The following is a 20,930-nucleotide window of genomic DNA, read 5'->3' as shown; positions in this document are numbered from 1 at the left end:
CTTCATTAGAATGCGCAATTCCATCTCTCTAATTGACATGTGATTAATAATGTATACAATTTGTCACAGGTCAGTATCCTGAGCAAATCATGTTTCAGTTTAAAAAATAGAGACAGCTGCCCGGCCCAGGGCAGGGAAGGACTCACAGACCGGCTGTCACACTCAACTGAACAAAAAGACTCGGTGTTGATTTATTTTGGAAAATGCGGGAAAGTAGCAGACGTATGGCGAGTCAGACGATGAAATATTGTCGGGAATGTGAATCCTCGTGCATATTCTCCTATATCTTATGTGAGCGCTGGCGGGGGAATAAATAGGCGTGAGGGCGATGATGTGTGTGCACAAGGTGGCACGTGAATGAATGGATGTTGCGGGAGTGGACAAAATACTGGAAATACCAGACAGTAATTGAATACCAAGTATTTAATGAGGAGTGGGAGTCACGTTTTGCATTAATAGCAGCTTCAGACCGCGCTGAAAGACTGTCATACGAATCCTGAAGTGTGTGTCATGGGATATTGGACGCCGCTTCAAAGAGGAAGTTTTGAAATACCAAAAATATCAGCTATTATCCCAACTACAACTTCTGTTTTGTTCTGCTAAAGCAGTTTATCCGTGTTTGTCATATTTTCTCAGACTTCTCCACTTCCATTTGCAATTTTTTTTATGCATTGCAACTCTGTCACTGACTGTCTGGCCTCATTCAAACTCTGCCAGTTGCCTCATGCTGCTTTGAAAACTCATATGAAAGAGCTGATGGCCAGACCTATCCCATAGCTGACACATACTGCTAATTATCATTGGAATTAATAGGACCGGCCCGCACAGCTGCCGTTATAATTGTCATTTAATTACTTCGATTTTTTTTTTCATGTGGTGTTTCTGTTATTTTGTCCACCACCCCTGGTTGTTTGTGTGTGTTTGAATGCAGATCTGTGTGTTTATGTGAGTGTATTATGGTTATTTACCTGTATGGGACCTCATATGAGTGCGCAGGTGGCTAGGCTGACTGAAACTCTTGCCGCACTCATGGCAGACATACTGTCCCTGTCGCATGAGAGACCTCAGCATCCCTGAGCACACACACACACACACACACACACACACACACACACACACACACACACACACACACACACCACAAACAAACATGGAAAGAAGGAACACACAATTAGACAAAGTACAAAACCAGCAAAATGTACAAAGCTGTTCTTTAAGGTGAGAGTAGAGGGGGTCAAAACAGGTACATGTTAAAAATATAATTTGTTTTTTAAGTGTTCATTAAACAGGGACGAAGCAGTTCTTGAATACATTCGGTTTAAATAAACAGTTCTTAATTTATAGCTGTGTTTATATATAGATGTTTCTGCCCCATAAAGAGGGATGTCTCCAGCATCTAGCCATGCATTTCAGCTTCTCCTGAATCACAGAACTTTCTTGAGCCATAACACCTCGAGGATATGACATGAAAAAAGCAGGAGTTTTGCTTTAATCCAGTGGCTCTCAAAGAGGGGTCTGGGGACCACCTGGGGTCCTTGAAGGAGTTTCCAGGGGGTCCGCCCAGCGAATAATTTCACTATAAATTAATTGACCTGGTGAATGAATACAAGTTACTACTCTAATTTTAGGTTTTACCTATGACATGATGTTGCAATCCTGTCGAAACTAATGCAAATAAACTATTTTAGCTCATGAAAGGCAGTGACTGGTAACAGAAAGGCAGGTAATGAATATGGTGGACAACAATAATAATTATAAAAAAACAAAAACAAAAAAACTATGCACATTGCAAAATCATGATATTCACAATATTCAAAGCAGGTCAACAACTTTCTGGCTTACCCAATTTTTAATGGGGCATACACTCTTCAAAAAAGTCACATGTGGAAGTCCCATGTGATTTCAAAGCAGATTTTTACTCCATAAGTGTGACATCACATGATGTGATCATAAACCTCAATTCATCGGTGAAAAGTGCTTTTTTTCACATGTTCATGTCGTATTACATGGGACAATGCTTTTTCCACATGTGTAAATTTGCATTCAAAGAGGCAATTCACAGGTGTCACTTTCACCAAGAAAATGACATGTTCACATCAGAAAACGCACGATGAGTACACTTGTGCTCGGGGGGGTTTTTCACAAGTGACGTTTCTGTAAAGGGTAGAGGAAGTGGTCTCGCGCCTTCATTTCATTTATCCACATTCTGTCATGGCATGAGTGAATGAAGACGTAAAGGTCGACGATGTGTAGAAATTGAGTCGGTGCACATAAGCTCGGTGCCTGGCTGGAGCCGTGGAGGTAGGTAGCGTCAGTAGTGGACTAGTGCAGGCATCATTAGTATGTCTAATGTGTCATTATGAGCGGCTAGCTCCGGGGGCTGGACTGCAGCTGTCACACAGCATCATCTCAGAGGCTGACAGCCAGACACACACAGCGCACACACACACTGCATAAATTACAGGCAATTAAAACGCCCCGGCTGTGATGTGCCCGCTCCGCTGCCTGTGTGTCACATGTCAGGTGTGTGTGCATGTGTGTGTGTTTGGTCCAGGGGAGAAAATAAAAAAAAAAAAAAAAAAAAAAAAAAAAAAAAAAAAGAGTGCATAGGTTGTGGCTGACATTGGCTGCATTTACATGTGCACAACAATGCGACAGTACTTCTGTTACATGCATGGGGCAAGTTTGCACGTTGGCAGCCCCAAATGGAAAAGAGAGGGAATGTTGAAATCTTGGCGACTTAAATATCCAGAAATCCTATAATCTGTCACCAGTAAACTAAATGTGTTTTTTTCTTCTTCCTAATGTGAAGAGATTTAGTCATCATATGGTGAGTTTAGCTTTCATTTTCAAACTTTCTGTTTACAAGACATTGTGTACTTTGCCCCTACATTACGATTAATCACCAGAATTGCATTTGGGAAAGCTATTGTATTTAAGACAGTTCAGTCGTTTTTTTTTTTTTTTTTATGATTTGGTAAACCTCATTATTTTCTGATTTGCGTGTTCCATGTGGTAACTGCAAGCATTCAAACAAAAATGACCAAAAAAACATGAGCTGCATTGCCACTACACATATGCACACTGATCACACTTAAAGCATCCCTTGTTGCTGCTGTTGCTGTTATATTTCTGTGACTAAGAGCACTAACACAATCAGAGCATATGCAGGTTTCACCGAGCTAAATTTAAAACTTGATTAAAGTTCATAATGCTGGCTGAAATTGAATTTAGAGCTAAATTTAGAATGCAGAGAAACAGCTGACAAAAACACCCTGTATCTGTTAGAGCACACTTGGTAAACTACAAATATTAACTAGAAATTGTTAAGCGACATGGAGTCCACTAGAGTTTAGTACAGCAGATCTAACCCTGTTCTGTATTCATCTGAGAGTTTGCACGCAGCACCGAGAAACCTGTGACTACATGATGAATAAAATACCTGCAATGGCTATATATTTAAGCCACTTTTTAGGACCTTAAATGTAAGAAATTTTTCAAATTATTCAAGGAATCATGGATATTCTGGAGTATGTCTTTTCCAAGGGTTCTACCTTTGTCAAAATATCACCATAATCACGTTAGAATGACACTTTTTTTTGCATCCATGTAAATGTAGTCAGGGCAGCGGGAGGCACGAGGACAGCAGCGGGAGGACGAGGCATTTGAAGACGACTGGATCTGTCCAACGATGTCATGACCACACACACACACACACACACACACACACACACATCCACGCAGGCATGCATACACTCCTGTTGACCTCTCTTGCTGGCAGATAACAGGCCTCAGGGAGGAGGGCTGGGCGGGAGGGGGGCCTACCGCACAGACCCCCACCACCACCACCACCACCACCAAACACATCAACTCCCCAAGCACTGAGCCTGGCATATACCTGGGCAGTGCCCACTGGTTGTGTGTGTGTGTGTGTGTGTGTTTATGTATGAGTGCGTGGGGCGGGGGGTTGAGGACAGCAGGACAGGGAGGACAGGGAGGTGGAGGAGGTGACAGAGAGTGTCTCTGGCAGCTTTACTGCTGGCCTCTGGATACTCTACATCTACTCTGGGCCGCCAGCCCTTCTCACTGATGCACTAATGAAAGACAAGACAGAGCTGGACGGAAAACACAAGCAGACACACACACACACACATGCACACACACACACATACGCATTAGGGAGAGAGAGAGCCTCGGTTGCACAAAAAAGGTCACTTTATAGCATGTGACTCAAAGGGCTAAGGCGGAGCGTGACGATATGCGCCTGGACGGGTGACAGCGATGTCATGCGTCTGCTCTGGGGCTGTTGTCTTTGACCCCTGGCTCCGCACAGCCCCACTTGACCTTAGAGACGCAACTGAAAAAATGGACAAATAATACGGATGTTTGGTAATGACCATTTCCAAAGCAGCTGGTGGGGTAATTATTGTGTCTCATCTCTCTCTCTCTCTCTCTCTCTCTCTCTCTGCCTCCTACCTTCTCTCTCTCTGTTTTTCCTCCCTCCATTCGCATCTGTGTGAGTCTCTCATCAGGCAGAGCCATGACCTAAACAGTTTGTGACAGCTTTCTGGGAGAGTGGAGTTGGAGACTAGGCATGCCTTGCAGACCTGAGAGTAGCAAAGGTTCTCTCACGTCTTTCACAGCAAAAAAAAAAGGCACACTCACACACACACACACACACACATACACTCTTCTCGCATCTAAAAACCTAAGCACATATGGACGGACACACACAGACACACACTGCCCCAGATAGAGCCTTTTATCATACCTCATGAACATGCAAGCACACGTATGTGTGCTTCTTTAATGCATCTCTTCTTCATTATTTAAAACCTTGTCAGAATGGAGCGCTGTGTCTGTGCGTGCACATGTATGTGTGTGTGTGTGTGTGTGTGTGTGTGTGTGTGTGTTTGTGTCAATCAACTCCTGCCAGATGGTGTGAGTATTTGTGTGAGACTGAGAGGGAGAAAGAGAGAACCAACAGCGTGCGTGTTTCACAGAAAGGGTGAATATATACATCCAGTGGCATGTGGTTCATACATTTGATGCGTATCAATGTCAGTGCAGATGTCAGCCCTGTCTCTTCCCATAGTTTGTCCAGATGTTTTAGTGTAGAGTAGCTGAACACATGAATTTGACCGTCAGTCAAAACTCATGTTTTGGCCATATGAAGGCATTCTGTATGCTTTGGCATTGTCTTGTATTTAAACTCAATTAATTTTGGAAAGTCAACCAGCACACTATGACCCCAATTTACTAAAGGCTTTCATGTGTGCAAAAACTTTTGGAGTGTGCTAAACCAATGACATAACCCCTGTTTGGTCAGTTTCAATGCTGTCTTTGAACACTGAAAACGTTTTGAGAACCACTAATAATTTTAGCTAACACGGGCATGTATGTATATTCGCATTTTTTCTCTCTTCTTAATTGAAAAGCTTTTTTCACTCAGTATATTGTAAGTAAGATATTTAAAAAATAAAAAAATAAAAACTTAAACTCCCCACCTGTAGGATCCAGAAGGGGGGTGGCTGCACCCCAGCGGTGGTAGAAGGCAGCCAGTTCATGGGGACTGTAGTTTTTCAGGAAGCTGAGGATGTCAACGGGCATCTCCGGTGCCTCCGCTATTGCCTCTTGCTTCACATCTCCACGAACTCCTGAGGACAAGGAAGAGGAAGGGGAAGAATTGTGGAGAGTGGCTCCGTGTGTCTGTGAAGAGTTGTAGCCGCCATGTGCTGCTGCAGAGCTGTGGGTGATGGTGCTGGGCCTGTTGGTGTTGGACCGGCTCAGGCTATGGGAGTTGGGATGCGACTGATGAGGGGAGCTCCTGGCTCGAGTGTACTCTGCAAGGCCATGTTTGCTGGAGAGCATGAAGCCCAGGCCTTCCTGAGGCATCATGTACCGGTCCGACATCCTGGTCCCAGCTGCAAAACTGGGGTTGGGGGCTGAGGAGCGCTGGGGGGCTCCAGTGCTCTTCTCCAATGAGTTGGTGGATGATGTCAAGCCACCCCGAGGGTAAATGTCTACCTTGGGTCTGGAGCGAGATGGATGACCCTGGTCCTCTGTGTGCCTGATGCTGCTGGTGCTGCCACCTGGCCGGATAGGGAGCCTCACAGCCTGTGTGCTTGAGGTGGATGAGGAGCTTCTCGAGGAGGAGGAGGAGGAGGATGATGCCGTTGTAGATTGACTAACTGGCCTGTTCTTCTTTACTGCCTCACTTGAGTGTGTTGGGGGCCGGGTGCGAGGGGCTCGGATCACTGGAGGCAGCGGTGGACATTCTTTCCCTTCCAGGACTGGTGGAGGACCAGTGCGCCTCCTGGAAGATGATGAGCTGTCCTTGGAGCCCTTTGAGTTGTTTTTCAAGGCCCATTTAGGAGCCAGATTGGAGCTACTGCTGTTGATGCGGTGGGCCACAGCCTGGTGCATCCACAGCACCTCAGGGTAGCGGGTGGAGTGGGAACAGAAGGAGCACTTGTGACTGGGGAGGCCTCTCTTGTCCAGAGCTAAGGAGGCCAATCCCCTGTGGCCTTCAGCCCTCACACAGAGATCCAGAGGAGTTAGGCTGGGATTGGGTGGGGAGGCCCTGGAGGATCGAGCTGAGAGGTAAGCATGGGGTGGTGCAGAGTTGTTCAGGCCCTGGAGAAGCGCCTTTTTCAGTTTGGGATAGCCGCTGGGAGTGCCTCTGTCGGAGCTGGAGCTGGGGCTGGGAATGGGGCTGGGTCTTTCATGGTGAGCAGCCGGGTGTTGGACACGAAGATGGGTCAGATACACCTGTGAATCTATGGTGACAAAGTCACAGAGATTGCAGATGTATGGCTTCTCATCTGTGGAGAGGAAGAGTTATAAAAAAGCAAAATGTCAGTAAATATATAGGAACATATCTAGAGGATACTGTTTCGTCCTACCAGATGAAATAAACTACACAAGGCATCTAAATATGACCAGCCCTGAGTCAGACCTAATAACTTCAATTCTCACTAAGACCCCAATTTACTAAAAACTTTTCTAAACTTATGTAAAAACTTTTACCATGTGCAAAACCAATGACAGAACCCCCGTCTGGTCAAATTATTGTCTTCTATGATAACAAGCCTTAATGCTCATTTTGGCATCCAGAAAATTTATGTCCAAGTGCCATATTTGTAGTTTCTTTCAGATGCAGTTTACATGAACAGCCACAGGGCTGCAGTATTGGCCAGTATCCCTACATCCACTCTCCCTTTGCAGGTTACATGTGCATGTGGGCATGAATAAAACTATGTTATTACTATTACCTAGATAATATTATCAAGAACTTAATAACCAATGGATGTTCACATGACAATATAACTGAATATTATTCCAATCATCTAATATGTATCAAATTAAACACATTACATACTAGTTTCTAAAGTGCTGTTCTAAAAGTTATCCACAAGGTGGCACATGTTTTCCACTTCTCTCACCAAGTACAATGTCAGTGTTGTTACTGGTAAGACATGTATGTGTAGGTTTTTTTTTTTTTTTTTTTTTTAAGGAAATAGGATAGACCCTGTCAAAGTTGCATTTAAAAAAAATCTTGCATGGGTACAGAAGGACATATATAATCCCAAGGGCCATAAAATGTTCGTGTCAGGTCATGTATAATTTTTTAATTCAAATAAAACCCAACACTTCTCCAACAACCCACCAAAACAAACACATACACACACCCATATTACAACTTAAGTACACACCACCACACTTCTCTGATCCCTTGTTTCTCTCTCTCTCTCTTTCTCTCTCTCTCTCTCTCTCTCTCTCACACACACACACACACACAGCACTTCACTGTCTCCTATCCAGTGGACTGGATACAGTTTCACATGACAGTATTCTCCACTACCTCTTCCCTCGTCTACAACCACACCAGTAACCTGCCATCTGCTTTTCATTTGGCTTCCTGTTGGCAACACTGCAGTGGCCAACACATAGCTACCGCCCTGCCAAGGTTATGCCCTGGGGCTGGGTAGTTTGGCATGAAGAGGGGGGTAGAGGGTGTGGGATATCTGTTTGAATACAATGCTCACTTTCTCACACACTCTATCTTTCTTCCCTTCCTGTCTTTGCACCCTATTCAAAGCTCATTCTTTCTCGTTACAAAAAAAGCCATAACTTTCATAGATCCCCATAGTTTCTCTGTCCCTCCCTTTTCTGCTACTACGAGGAAACCAAGAAAGAAGCTTCATCTGTGTTGAGTAAACAAAACAGGAGGGGTGGGGGTGTATCTACCCTGGACCTTGCCTAACTCTAGTTAGATCAATATGTTAGCTTGCCCATTTATCTAACTGCCCTCTTATTAAACAGCTACTAAAGGTGAAAGTGCTGTAAGTGAAACAAACAAACAAAAAAAACAATGAAAAAAAGCAGTCTCTCTCTCTCTCTCTCTCTCTCTCTCTCTCTCTCTCTCTCTCTCTCTCTCATTAATTATCAGAACTCTCTCTCTTAATAAATATCAGAACAGAATATTGGCAATTGGGAGCTTCAATCCCAAAATGTCACTATAAGCCTTGAAAAATACCTATCGGTCAACCTCTGAGTCATTCCCTCAGTATTGCACTTGCAGTTGCCCTCATGTTTTTCTTTGACGCACCTACTGGCTTTAATAATCACATGACATACCCCACCACACACACACACACACACACGCACACACAAATAAAACTCACATGAACCCCGCCCTGCAGGAGTGAATGAGCAGGGCGATTAAGACTGTCACAATGCTGACAGTCTCTGTCACTGAAATGGCACTTGTCTTTTACAGGGTGGAGTAAACAGGCCTGGTCTCATACATGTTTCTAGCAAACAAACACCAGCTAGACCATTCATGAGAGACCATTCAGTGAGAGCAGCACAGGAGGTAACATTAGCAATAACACCTACAGAAATAATCTTAAACTAAGAGAAGTGAAAGCTGGGGAGTGCTACACTGGGTCCAAAAATAAAGAAAAAGTGATGACAGTTAAAGGAAATGTGAAAAAAAAAACAATCTGGCGCACTTCCAGAGCAAACAATACAAGATAATGAAAAATGGCTGTTAGGATACCCCGTGAATGAGGTCCAAACACCCTGATTTCACACTGAAACATGCGGGTTATTGTTTCTGACAATCAAAGGGCCTCAGATTTTAGGACTGGCTTTCACATTTTGGACCTCATTCACAGGGTATCTTGACAGTCATCTAATCTTAATCTTATGTTCAGAGGGAAGCACAGATGACAGCTGTCATATAAAGAATTTATAACAGGAGTAAAAGCTGAACTGAAAAATTAAACGCACACATCTACAAACTTCCACTATGGCTTAGGGTAACAGCTTGATAAGATAATAAACGTTTTTTATTACCGTGAGGGGAGGAAATTTGTCATGATTATTCATAAGTAAAATGCTGCCAAGCCCATAGAGGTCCTCCTCCCTGGTATGCGAATTACTGTGAGACGTTTCCTCACGTGAGGCGACGCGCCCTCACCCTTAATCCTACTTTTCTAAAAGCTCAAGCAGCAAGCACCGTGAATGTAGCAGATTTCATCAAGTCTGTAATTATCGTTATAACCGATTTGCCTAAAAGCCTATCATGTTGGTGTCTGTGTGTGCGCTTATCCTCATTTGCATTCACAGAAAGTAGCCAAGGGGGTGAAGGGGACGTCAGGGCATTCAGGACTAGCGTGTCCTCTGAGTGTCTTTTTTCCCCCATCGCCTGCATCTCTCTCCATTGAGAGGTGACTCTATAAATAACCGATCCCTCAGACAGCGGGCAGCCTGGCTGGCTGGATGGTAAGAAGAGTGGATGAGTGACAGTGAGAGCAGCACAGGAGGTAACATTAGAGATTAAGGAACAGTCAGAGGGGACAAGGAAGAAAGGTGCACAGATTAAAGACAGCTGGTAGACGGATGGAGGGATTGGTTTTACTGTGTGGCTTGACTTCTGAGGGTTTCTGAGTTCTGATGTTATATCGAGGCTCTCACGCTTCTAAGGTAGGACGTTCAGTTTTCCCAAGGCACATCCCCTCAGAGAAACGGGTGAGCACTCACAACCGAGCTGGATGTCACTGAAAGCGCTCTTTCTATTAATGTATACCGAGGCCAAAAAGTCTGAGGCCACTAGCAAGAATTCTTTTGTTTCGCCATTTATCAAAAACTAAGGCAATTTTTCGACTCAAAATCAAATTTCTCAATCAGGATTACATTTTGTTTCACTAATTTGAGTTTTTAAAAAAAGTTAGTTAGTGATTAGAGAGGGTCAGAATTTCTCTACTGTACTGCCCCCCGTAGTAATTTTCAATATAACTGCAATTTGGCACGGGGGTTGATGTTTAGTGCTCAGGAGAACGATTTGGCCCCCAAACTGCCTCACTAAGCTCTTTCATCACTGTTACGGAAACGTAATTTTCCAACATTCCTCGTTTCTTTTTCAAAGTGAAAGTGCAAGCAGTGACTGCAGTAACATATAGAGGACTTTGCTAATTTGCTCAACATCTGTGTGCTTAGTGCTTAAAACACTAAAATCAGACAAAGTAGATATTAAAAAAACTTTTGATTGACATGATCATTCCTAAATAATGTATGTTTGAATACGAAGCATCAGCTCAGTACAAAACACTGTCTTAGTTTCTGGTAAATGATGAAAACAAACAGTTCCTGATAGACTACACCGCTAAAACAGCTGCCTAATCTTACTGCCCCAAATGCAATTCCTGAGATCAGATGCCAGGTTGTCCATTTGGCCCATATCTCCCATGACTTTGGCAAGAGGGAATACTTCACAGCACATTTACCACGATGAAGGAAGCTAACCACAGCCTTAACTGCTACAGAACAGGGCTCTCTTTGTTAAGGTACTGTGTGGCATCAAGTTGGTAAAAAAAAGGGAAACAGCTACTGTATCTTCACTGGCTTTGTCACGTTTAGTTTTTTTCCCCCAAAGTTTCCACTCTTGTTTACTATCTAGTTATCCAATAAACTACACCTCAGGGTGTGAAAAGAGGATACCAGGCAGGCCGATTTTCATGGCAAAGACATAAAAAGGAGAGCAAAAACCATATTTACACACAGATAAGGGGTGAGGGGGGGGTTCCTGAGACAGGAAGAACCGAAATAGCACATTGCGCGATCAGGCCAGAAGAAATGCTGCTGCTATTTTTGAATATCTAAACTAACAGAGAGGAATGGAAGCAACCACTACAATTCTTAGCAGACTATCATAATCTGCCAAGTATTTTCGACAAGTTAACAGGGGCAAGTTACAGAGCTTTCAAGTTTCAAATACCCAACAATCCTTCCTTTATCATAAATCAGCAGTGATTATGGGTAGTTTTTGCCCTTGCATGGGTAGTATTTCTTTTTGTCTTGCAGTGTTTATTGGTTGTGGGGGTGAAAAAATGATAGGCATTCCAAAAATGCCCTCTCCTCTACTGAGATGCTGTTGGAAGGCATGAACTTTCATTCAACTGTTTACTTCATTGCTTTATGATACTAAATAATTGCACTGCTCTAAACAGACTTTCCTGGGGCAATTAAAGTTAATTGACCATATTTAATGTTGTTTGTGCAAAACACTCTATAAAATAGCACAACTGAGATGTAATTTTGACTTTAAGCCACATGGTGGCTCCAGTCCCCACTCCATACAAATGTAGTCAATGATGAGCTGCACCCACATAACATGCATTTCACCAGCAGATGTTCATTACTGAGGGACTGTCAGAGTCAGGGGCCTTGAGTGGGAGGCTTGAAAAGGCTAAAGCCATTTCTGACCATTTAAAATGCTTCTGGGTTTGAATAGATGGCCTGTGTTTATATTTACTGAATTCCTATTATTTTCACACCTTGTTTTAATTTCCTGATTGTTATGGTGGAAAGTCACAGTATCTTAAAAGGAAAGTAAATACCTCGGTTAGATATTGATATTGCTCACAAACAGCTAATGAATATGGTGCAAAACAATATTCAGTCATGGCACCCAGCTCGTATTATTTACCTACTATACTCAAACCTATTCACACAGTACCAAAATAATTGTATGTAACATAATTTGTACAATACATTTACATTTTGGGCATCTAGATAGCACTCCTGTCTAGAGAATGAGAGTAACAGTACAACAAACTTATAATGTCAAATCGTCAAACATTACTAGTAAACCACTGAAATGAAAAATATTGCTTTTATCCACCTATAATAATAACGTGACCATTAATTAATTATATAGGAGCCAAGTGTTTGGAAAAGAAATGTAGTGAAAGCTAAGGAAACAGAAAGGTGTTTTGTATATTAAAATATGATTTCATGTCTGAATACTGTTGTTTAAACATTATTTTTTACCAAGAAGAAGAAAAGTGTGTCAACTAACCTGCCAGCTGTCCTGCATTGGCAGTGCCCATCTCCGAGGCCTGGTTTCCAAGGGTGGAGGCTGGTGGGGAGTCTCCATACCCTGGGGTGCTGGGCCGACTTGGAGAGCCAGACTCTGGATCACTGGTGGAACCCCAGCGGTCATCTCTCGCAGATCTCTCCTTGTCACCAGACACTTTCCCTCCATCTCTCCTGTGGACCCGTTGGTGGACGATCATCTGGTGTCGGCTGCGGAAAACCTTCCCACATTCAAAGCATTCGTTGGACTTGGATGAAGCTTGCGTCTGGGATGGTCGTCTTCTGTCCTGACGGGAGGAGGGCCGGTATTCTGAGTCGCTGAGGCTTTCTGGCGTTCGGTCCCCTGAAGAGCCGTAGCTTCCAAACCCGGAGCTGCTGCGTCGTCCTGAGCTGCGTTTCTCCTGACCTTGCAGAACATAACGGCTGCTCTCCTTCTCAAAAACAACAGCAGCTCCAGCCAAGGCTTCTTCGCCCATACTTCCTCCCCCAGAACAGGCTTTATAACTGGGCTCGACTGGTTCCACAACCCTGCCTTTGGTGGCTAATTGCCAGGCCTGGTAGCTGCAAACTGGATCCAGTTCTGGGATTCTTCGACCCAGATTCTTCTTTTCATCTTCCTCCTCTTCCTCCAGAGTTATTTCCTCAGCAGGCCGGAGGTTGAAGTACTCCAAGAAACGTCTCTTAGCAGCTGGTGAGTCTTCATCGTTGCTGGGTCTACGCTCAATCTGAGACTTCTTGCCATAGCTCAAACTATGGACTTTATCATGGGCCCTAAGGCTCTCTTTGCTGTGGAACAGATTCCCACACTTAGAGCAAATCTGGTAAGTTGATGTAATAGACCCAGTGGCAATGTCAGGATCCTGGGCTACATCATTGATGGTAGCTGGGGACTCAGAAGAATCTGCTTTTGGCCTGGACCTGGACTTGGTGTTGTGCGTCTTCATATGGGATTTGAGGAACCAAGCTTCCCTGAACCGTCGACCACAAATACGGCAGCAGTGCTCTAGGATCCCTGCATGTTTCTTCATGTGCGACTTCAAAAACCAGGCTTGGGTGAACACCTGGCCGCAGGTCTCACAAGGGAAGGTTCCATCACTCTGTGGCTGGATGACTTCAGTTTCTGTCCCAGCCTCATCCTTCACAGTGGTCTCTTCTGCATCCGCAGTTATGTGGACCTTTTCAATGTGACTGAGGAGTTGGTCCTCCCGCTGCGCCTCATACCCACACAGTCGGCAACAATATGGCCGCTGGTCAGTAATAGACTTCTCTCTCTTCATGCTCCTTACAGGCACTTTCCTCCGACTGTCCTCTGTACTATCCCCATTGATCATCCGGTTACAGGCTGAGCTGCTCTTAGTTGGACTAGTCCCTCCATCGAGACCCTCAGAAACGCTCACCTCAGCAGATGTTGCCTCCTCTTCTTCCTCTGCCCCACCTTCTTCATCATCATTGGAATGGTGGCTGGAGAGTGTGCCTAATTTGTGGCTGCGGATATGAACTTTGAGGTTGCCCTTCTGAGAGGCCCTATGGTCACAGTAGGGGCATTTGTATGGACGTGCACCCGTGTGGCGTCTCATATGCTGGGACAGAGAGCTGAGGAAAGGGAAGCTGCGTCCACAAACACTGCAGTCATAAGCTCCAGGGGTTTTATCATCCTCACCCTCAACCTCCTTCCCTGGCTTGGCTTTGTCTCCAACCAGCTTCTCATTCTGGCTTCCAGACTGGGTCTCCATCACCTCCACACTGTCTCTGGGGTTCATGGTACAAACTAGTTTACCCTGCTTGCCTGGCCTTACACAAGCTCACTAAAACTAGATACTACTGCTATCTGCAGCTGCACATCTAGGGCTATCTGGTGTGTCTCTGTCAGTCAATTCCAATGCTATCTGCCTTCGATCATCTAGTGTGTCCTGCTAACAGAGCATCCAGTACAACAGCTCATCTAGCACTCTCTGGTTACTGGATGCCATTCCATTTATCCATCTTCATCCAGCACTGTCAATGAATCAGCGACACATGCTTTGAATAAGCAATGGCACCATGAAAAGCAGCTTATGCAGTGCTATCATTTATTTAGGCAGGCGTAGTAAAACTTAAACTATCTTTCATTTAGAAATGACAGTTAACTAAGCCATTTCTGTAGTGGTGCAAAGTGAAACATTTCACTCAGTTTCAGTTCATCACTCTGTCAGTTGCCAGGCTTTTAGGGAGGCTTCTGCATCGGGGTTAGTTAATCCACTACTCTTCTTCTCTTCATTTCACTGGTTTCTCTTCTTTGGCTTTAGTTTTCAGCACATCAGCAGCTTCCAGGATGCATAACAGTGAGCACAGTCTGCACATATATCATCAACCTGAGAAAGCAAAAGGGGAGAGAGATTGAGAGAGAGACGAGGGGAGAGGGAGAGAAAAATGACAAAGAAAATGTTAGTATAGCCAAGGTATTGTAAGGACACCTGTATTCAGTTACTCATTTGCATATCTTGCTATGTGTCAGCAGTAGGTCGACGTGTCATAAAGTATCTGCATGAGTGTGAGTAGTGGGATGATAGTAAACAAAAATGTGCTAAACCAAGACCTCCAGTAAATGATAGTGAGGAAAACAATTCCTCTAAACAATTAATAAGCAATGATTTAAGATTAAGGCACCATCACCTGACCCTTATATTAATTTTAGAGAGGAAATATCTTCGTTTTCAAGACGTCTGTCAATGATTTCTCTTTAGTCACACTTTCTGCATAAACCAGAGTAGATTTTGGGTGGTAAAAATTATATTTAACCCCTTCAACTGATGGCTTACTCTCTCTGTTTAAACCCCAAAATTTATTAGTGTATCTAGTGTTAAGAGAGACCACGTCAGCATAAAAAGGGGTTCAGATAAATTGAGTTCAAATGGGTATACGCTCCTTTAAATTCCTTTGTCTCTGTACCTTGGATTGTCTAGGTAGTGTACATTAGGTAAGTAGGCTACTATCTAGCTTGCACCAGCAGTGTGTGTGTGTGTGTGTGTGTGTGTGTGTGTTGTGCTTGTGCATGAGTCGTGCAGGGCTTCAGGCTCTGACGCCACACTGGCTGAGTCGACACTTTACACAATCAGAGTGGTGGTGTTGGTGCTGTAGTTGGGGGTAGGCGCTGGGGGGGGGGGGGTGGGGGTGGGCGTTCAGCATTCACATCAGCAAGATCAGCAGTGCCACCATATTCCCTCCCCATGCTGGCCTCACACACCCGCCTCAACTGACACTATCACATGACAGGGATCTTAAGTACACAACAGGAAGTGGCTCTTCAGACAGTTTGCTTTTGCTCTCTTTCTCGAACTGGAGTCGAGTGTAGGGGGGCGGCGGGGGGTTGGAGGGAAAGAGACAGAGAGAGGGTGATAAGAGGGAAAGATAGACACGTCAAAGCGTAGTCCTTTAGGTGGTTGTTTATGTAGTGAAAAGTATTTATTTCCTTTTTAGGGGAGGATGATTTCATATTGTACATCCAGCATTTCAAAACATTTCAACACTTTTTTTTTGTTTTGGTTTGGGTTTTTTTGTCTTGGTATGTGCAACTGCTGTTATTTCACAAATCTGCCATAAAAAAATAATAATAAATCAACTTACTTTTTCTGAATTCATCAGAATTTCTGCCATTTGCTCTTTTTTCTCTGCTGTATCCTGTATTACTATTTGTGTTACTATTTCTGTATTACTATTTGTTGCAAAGTTTCATCCTCGTCCTTTTTGTTTTCCAAGTCCAACCAGTTCACTGGTTAAGACAAAAAAAAAATCCAACTGGGGAATATTTTCAAAATTATTAAAGATCAAAGTGGTGACATTTGGAATATTAATTCTAACAGACGCTAGAGCCTAAAAGTGTGGACTTTGACTTATATTTAGCATGACTGACAGCATTATTAGAGACTATTATACAAAGTGCCAGAGCCCATAAGCTGAGTTAGTGCCAGAGTGTAATTATAAGTGGATAATTTATCGTAATCATAAGAGGATAAGGTGGTGGTGCATGGGGAGTTAGCACAGGAAAAATCTTACACCTTGAAATCTCAATACTGAAAACCACTACCTAGCACCATAGCCACCGACATTCATCTATCTTTAATGATTTATGCTATTGAAATCAGTTTGGCCTCAACAGTTTGCTATGCATCGTCCTGGAGTGCCTGGTAAGATAAGGTTTCCCAGCAACAAGTATTATCCCAGCCCTAAGTGCAGTTGTGGCTGATATTTGAAAAGAATAGTAGTATCAGGTTCACACCTCTTCCTGTCATAACTTCCTTCAGATATACAGCTTTAATGCTTATCTCACAAGGGAATCTCAGTATCTTATTGCTGCTTTCATGTGAAAACCTTTTCACTTTTCCAACATTTTTGCCTCAAATCATCAAAATTAGAACTTACAGAATTCGAATTGGTGCGGGGGGTCTGTGAAACACAAAATAAAACTTGTGGCTCACTTTCAAAATTGCGTTTGAATGTGATGTGATTTTTTTCTTCTTCTTCTTTAACTCCTACATGAATTTTCTAGGGTTTTCACCTGACACCACAATGTTGTTTTGAGTCAGTGTGTGAGTGAATGTAAGTGTGCAGAAGTGATTTACACAACTAAGTGTTGTAGCTCATTATTAAACAGAGGAATGTAACTTGGCCAGGGCCATGTATCAGACAGCAAAGGATGAACCTCAAGAGAATCTGATGACTGCATACACTACATTCACTGCTTTGTACAGCTAATATCAGTATGTTATATGAAGCAAAAATAAATGTTACTATAAATGTTTTACACTTTGCATCAGAAATCACGGTATGTGGTGTCAATGTATTATTCACATTGGTATCTAATAGAAAAATAGACTTCCCCATCTCTATTCTTCAGTTTCTGAAACAATCAAACTAACCCGCAGTTGTTGTCTACAATGCTCGAAAACTGCCACGTATTCTGCTGAACTGCAGAGAGAATACCTGGAAGAGCCAGTGTTATGAAATTAGGAAGTAAAAATGTCACAGGAAGATATGAGGAAGAACAAAAGATAGATAAATAGATAAAAAACAGCTAGATACTTGGCACACCACTTCAAAATAACAGAAACTAAGCTTGGATTGGTGGAAAATCAGGTGCTGATGGACACAGACACAGCAGAACCAATGCAGCAGCATCCACACCTCTACTTTAACATCCCCTCCATCTGCCTCTCCTCGTCTCTCTACCCTAATGCTGCTCGTTAATACTTCCCTGTTTCTTTTTGTTCTGGCGCGAATAACAGAGGATAATGATCTTATTTCTTACTAAATGGACTTGCTGATTGGTGGTCAGAAGGGCGGGGGTTGAGAGTATTCAACAGTGAGCCAGTCATCCACCAGACAGTCACATGTGCAAATTAAAATGTAATGAGATTAGCCACCAGAAGGGAAACAATGCAGGCTCCTCGCCATACAGGCCATGGGGGAAAAAATAGACAAATTGGCTTAAGGAGAGAGAATCTGTCCAAGAGAAAGGGATAAGGTTAGCGTTCATCGAAGTCATCGTAAAGTATATAAGTCCAACATGGTCTTGGATGAATGGGTACATAAATTTCCCCAAACTACCAGGAGCTGTTTAAAAACCTTGGTTGTCATCACCGTCTTCTAGCTATCTAACCTCACTCGCACACTTCATACACACACACACACACACACACACACACACACACACACAGATACAAGCACACGCAATGTTTTGCCATTGTCAGGAGTCGGATTAAACTCACATATGGAGCTGATATTCATCCTTTATTAAAACGCATACATCAGCTGGTGTCATCCACCTGTAATATGATGGATATGACTTTGATAGATTATTGAAAAATTGACCAATACTACTCTCGTTGTCTATAGGAAGCCATCAGTCTGATTTTTTTCTAATGAAACATTTTGATAGGACACCATTCAAGTACGCATTAATATGCTTTCTATATGGTTATTTTTATCATTATTATTATTATTAGTTGCAGCAGTAATAGCAGGAGTAATGGCTGTTGTAGTCGTAGTTGGATTTTCAATTCATTTCAAACTAGCTGTATAGCATTTTTCATAATATTAAATTATTGTTATTATGAATACCAACAATAGTGCAACAATAGTGGTAGGAACACCTGTAGTAGTAGAAGAGGGGCAGTATTAGTGATAGTAGTAGTAGCAGTAGCAGTAGTAGTAGTATTAGTGGCAACAGTTGTAATAGTAGTAGGCTAGTAGTAGTAGTATTACTAATAGTTATAGTGGTAGCAGTAGTGATAGTGGTAGTAGTGGTGGTAGTGGTAATAGTAATAGTAGTAGCAGTAACAGTAGCAGTGGTGCCATGACTGTAAATGCTGCTTAAAAAGCTTTTCCATTATGACATGAATAAAACTCTGGAAAGTGATCACTCAATAAATACTGTAAACGCCCTTTAAATATCCACTGCAGTCTAAGCCTGGCTGGATGTGTCGCTGGGTCTGATATTAGACATGGCAACAGACACTTAACATGCCCTAACGTGAGTCACTGGGAGTCAATAGAGGCCTACTCAGCTGATAATGACTGCTGTGTCAAACAAAAACAAGCTTTTCTTTTTTTTCCTCCTCCCTGCATGTTGAACCTCTGCTGAGCTGCTTTCTGAACATTGAACCGTGGCGGCCGAGGTCCTGCGAGAGGAGGAAATCCGCTCTTATTTTCCCATCCATCCCCAGCCTCTCAAAGACGTTCAGCTATTTCAGTTGCTGAGATTCTTGAGAGCCAACATCTGGAGCAAATCGAGAAACCGCCAGTGTCAAGCTGTCCAGGCAGGCCGGTAGAGGTTCTGTTTAACAGACTGAAGATTTTATGTTTTGTATCGACACACAATGTTACTGTCACTATGCCAGATTATTGACTTCCATACCAACACTAAGTTTAACATCTAAAAGTTCAACACAGCTCCATGGCAAACAAGAGAAATATAAAATACATATTGACTGGACAGCTTGGTAGCAACTTTTAGGTAGGCTTTTGGTGTCAGTTGGGTATTTATCAGGAAAATGATTCCAAACTCAAATTTTGGTTATTGTGACAACACTACTCAACATACATGAACAATTTCACGACAGCTCCTTGGATAGTGTCACACAAAAGTTTAGAGGAAGGTGTTAAGCCCCGCAGTTTTGCTGTGCTGTGATGGAAAGCAGTGTCATCCAGCCAGGAAGCACCTTCATCATGGCAATCATCTCAGATGGAGCCGCGACACAAATCTCCTGCACCCAAGGGTGCGGAGATGGGCTTTCATAACACACTGACTCACTCACGCTGTCACCTTATCACTGATAATGACTGGAGGTCGTTCCAGTGTGGGACATCATTTAGCGGCGATGCGATCTGTTCTACTCCCACACAGAGGCATACAGACGAGCATTTATGAGGCAAAAAACAGCAGGCAAAAAAATAAAGAGTGGACACACTCACACACAGATACACACACACACACACACACACAGACGCACACATACATCCATACAGAGAAACTGTGGAATCAAGAGGCAAAACAGTAGGGGCTTTTAAAGTTGTCCACACACATCTTTTTCAAGTCTATATACGCACACTGTGGGCTTTTAACAGTGTTACAGGCAGCTTTGAAAGCTGAAAAGCCCATACAGAGACCTGCACACACACACACACACACACACACACACACACACAAGCACACAGCTGCTCGGAGCATAACGTACAGAGAGCACTCTACAAAAAAACCTCACTATCCTCTGTACAGTGGCTCATAAAGTGGAGACATTCAGTGCTTAGACTGGGACAGGGGGGTTGGTACAGAGTCTAAAATGAACACACACACGTACACACACACACACAGTGCAGAGGCAGTGGATTCTCAGACCAATCAATAATCCATTATGAACAAACTGCTCTTCACCTCCCACCCTGCTCTGAGCCAGCAGACAAAGAGGTCTGCTGTAAGCTCCATGATGAAGAGAGAGAGGGGTAAAGCACAGCTGGAGACACACATACACACACATACCTACACACTATTCACAAAACAAACACGCTAGGAGCGTTAGGACTTTTTTTTTGGGCTGACATAAGAAGTTTCAGATGTGGAACAAAAAAGATGGAACTTTGTAGTTGACAGGAAAGGCTTCGACATGCACGAAATATCCGAAAATATCCATCTTCATACATTTTAACATGATAGACCGTATGTTAAGTACCGACATAAATGCCTATGGAAGCCACACATATAAAACATATCAGTTAGTTCAGCTGTATCATTTAGTTTCATAGCTTAACATATGAAAAAATATAGGGAGGAATGGACTCTTTCACAACTGCTCCTCATTCATTTAACATGTATTTAGGTACACTGAATATATTAAAATGGATCCTGTCCCAGGAGCATGGTTTAAAGTATGAGCTTATTCCAAGAAAATACATTATTCATACTACATTACCAAAATGTATGTACTCAACCCACGATTTACTTAAATTATGAAATACCTTGCCAGGATAAATTATTCCTGAATTCCTTATGTCTATTTATATGTTGAGATACT

The 20,930-nt window shown here is 43.0% G+C and overlaps 1 protein-coding gene across 6 annotated transcripts in view; it reads right to left on the bottom strand.

The window, feature by feature from the left end:
* Positions 1-20,930, bottom strand: part of LOC115373764 (zinc finger protein 516-like) — a 56,220-nt gene that overhangs the window by 8,055 nt on the left and 27,235 nt on the right. For all 6 annotated transcript variants that reach the window (XM_030072305.1, XM_030072303.1, XM_030072302.1 and 3 more), the window contains 3 exons: positions 12,368-14,735; positions 5,508-6,824; positions 969-1,073 (listed from right to left, as the gene is read on the bottom strand). In XM_030072305.1, coding sequence (XP_029928165.1) covers positions 969-1,073; positions 5,508-6,824; positions 12,368-14,144 — 3,199 coding nt within the window. In that variant the 5' untranslated portion in view covers positions 14,145-14,735. The remainder of the gene's footprint in view (positions 1-968; positions 1,074-5,507; positions 6,825-12,367; positions 14,736-20,930) is intronic.

This window comes from Myripristis murdjan, chromosome 16, assembly GCF_902150065.1.
Source record: "Myripristis murdjan chromosome 16, fMyrMur1.1, whole genome shotgun sequence".
NCBI classification, from domain to species: Eukaryota; Metazoa; Chordata; class Actinopteri; order Holocentriformes; family Holocentridae; genus Myripristis; species Myripristis murdjan.
Note: the sequence above shows the minus strand (reverse complement) of the source record. Positions and strands in the feature narration are given on the sequence as shown.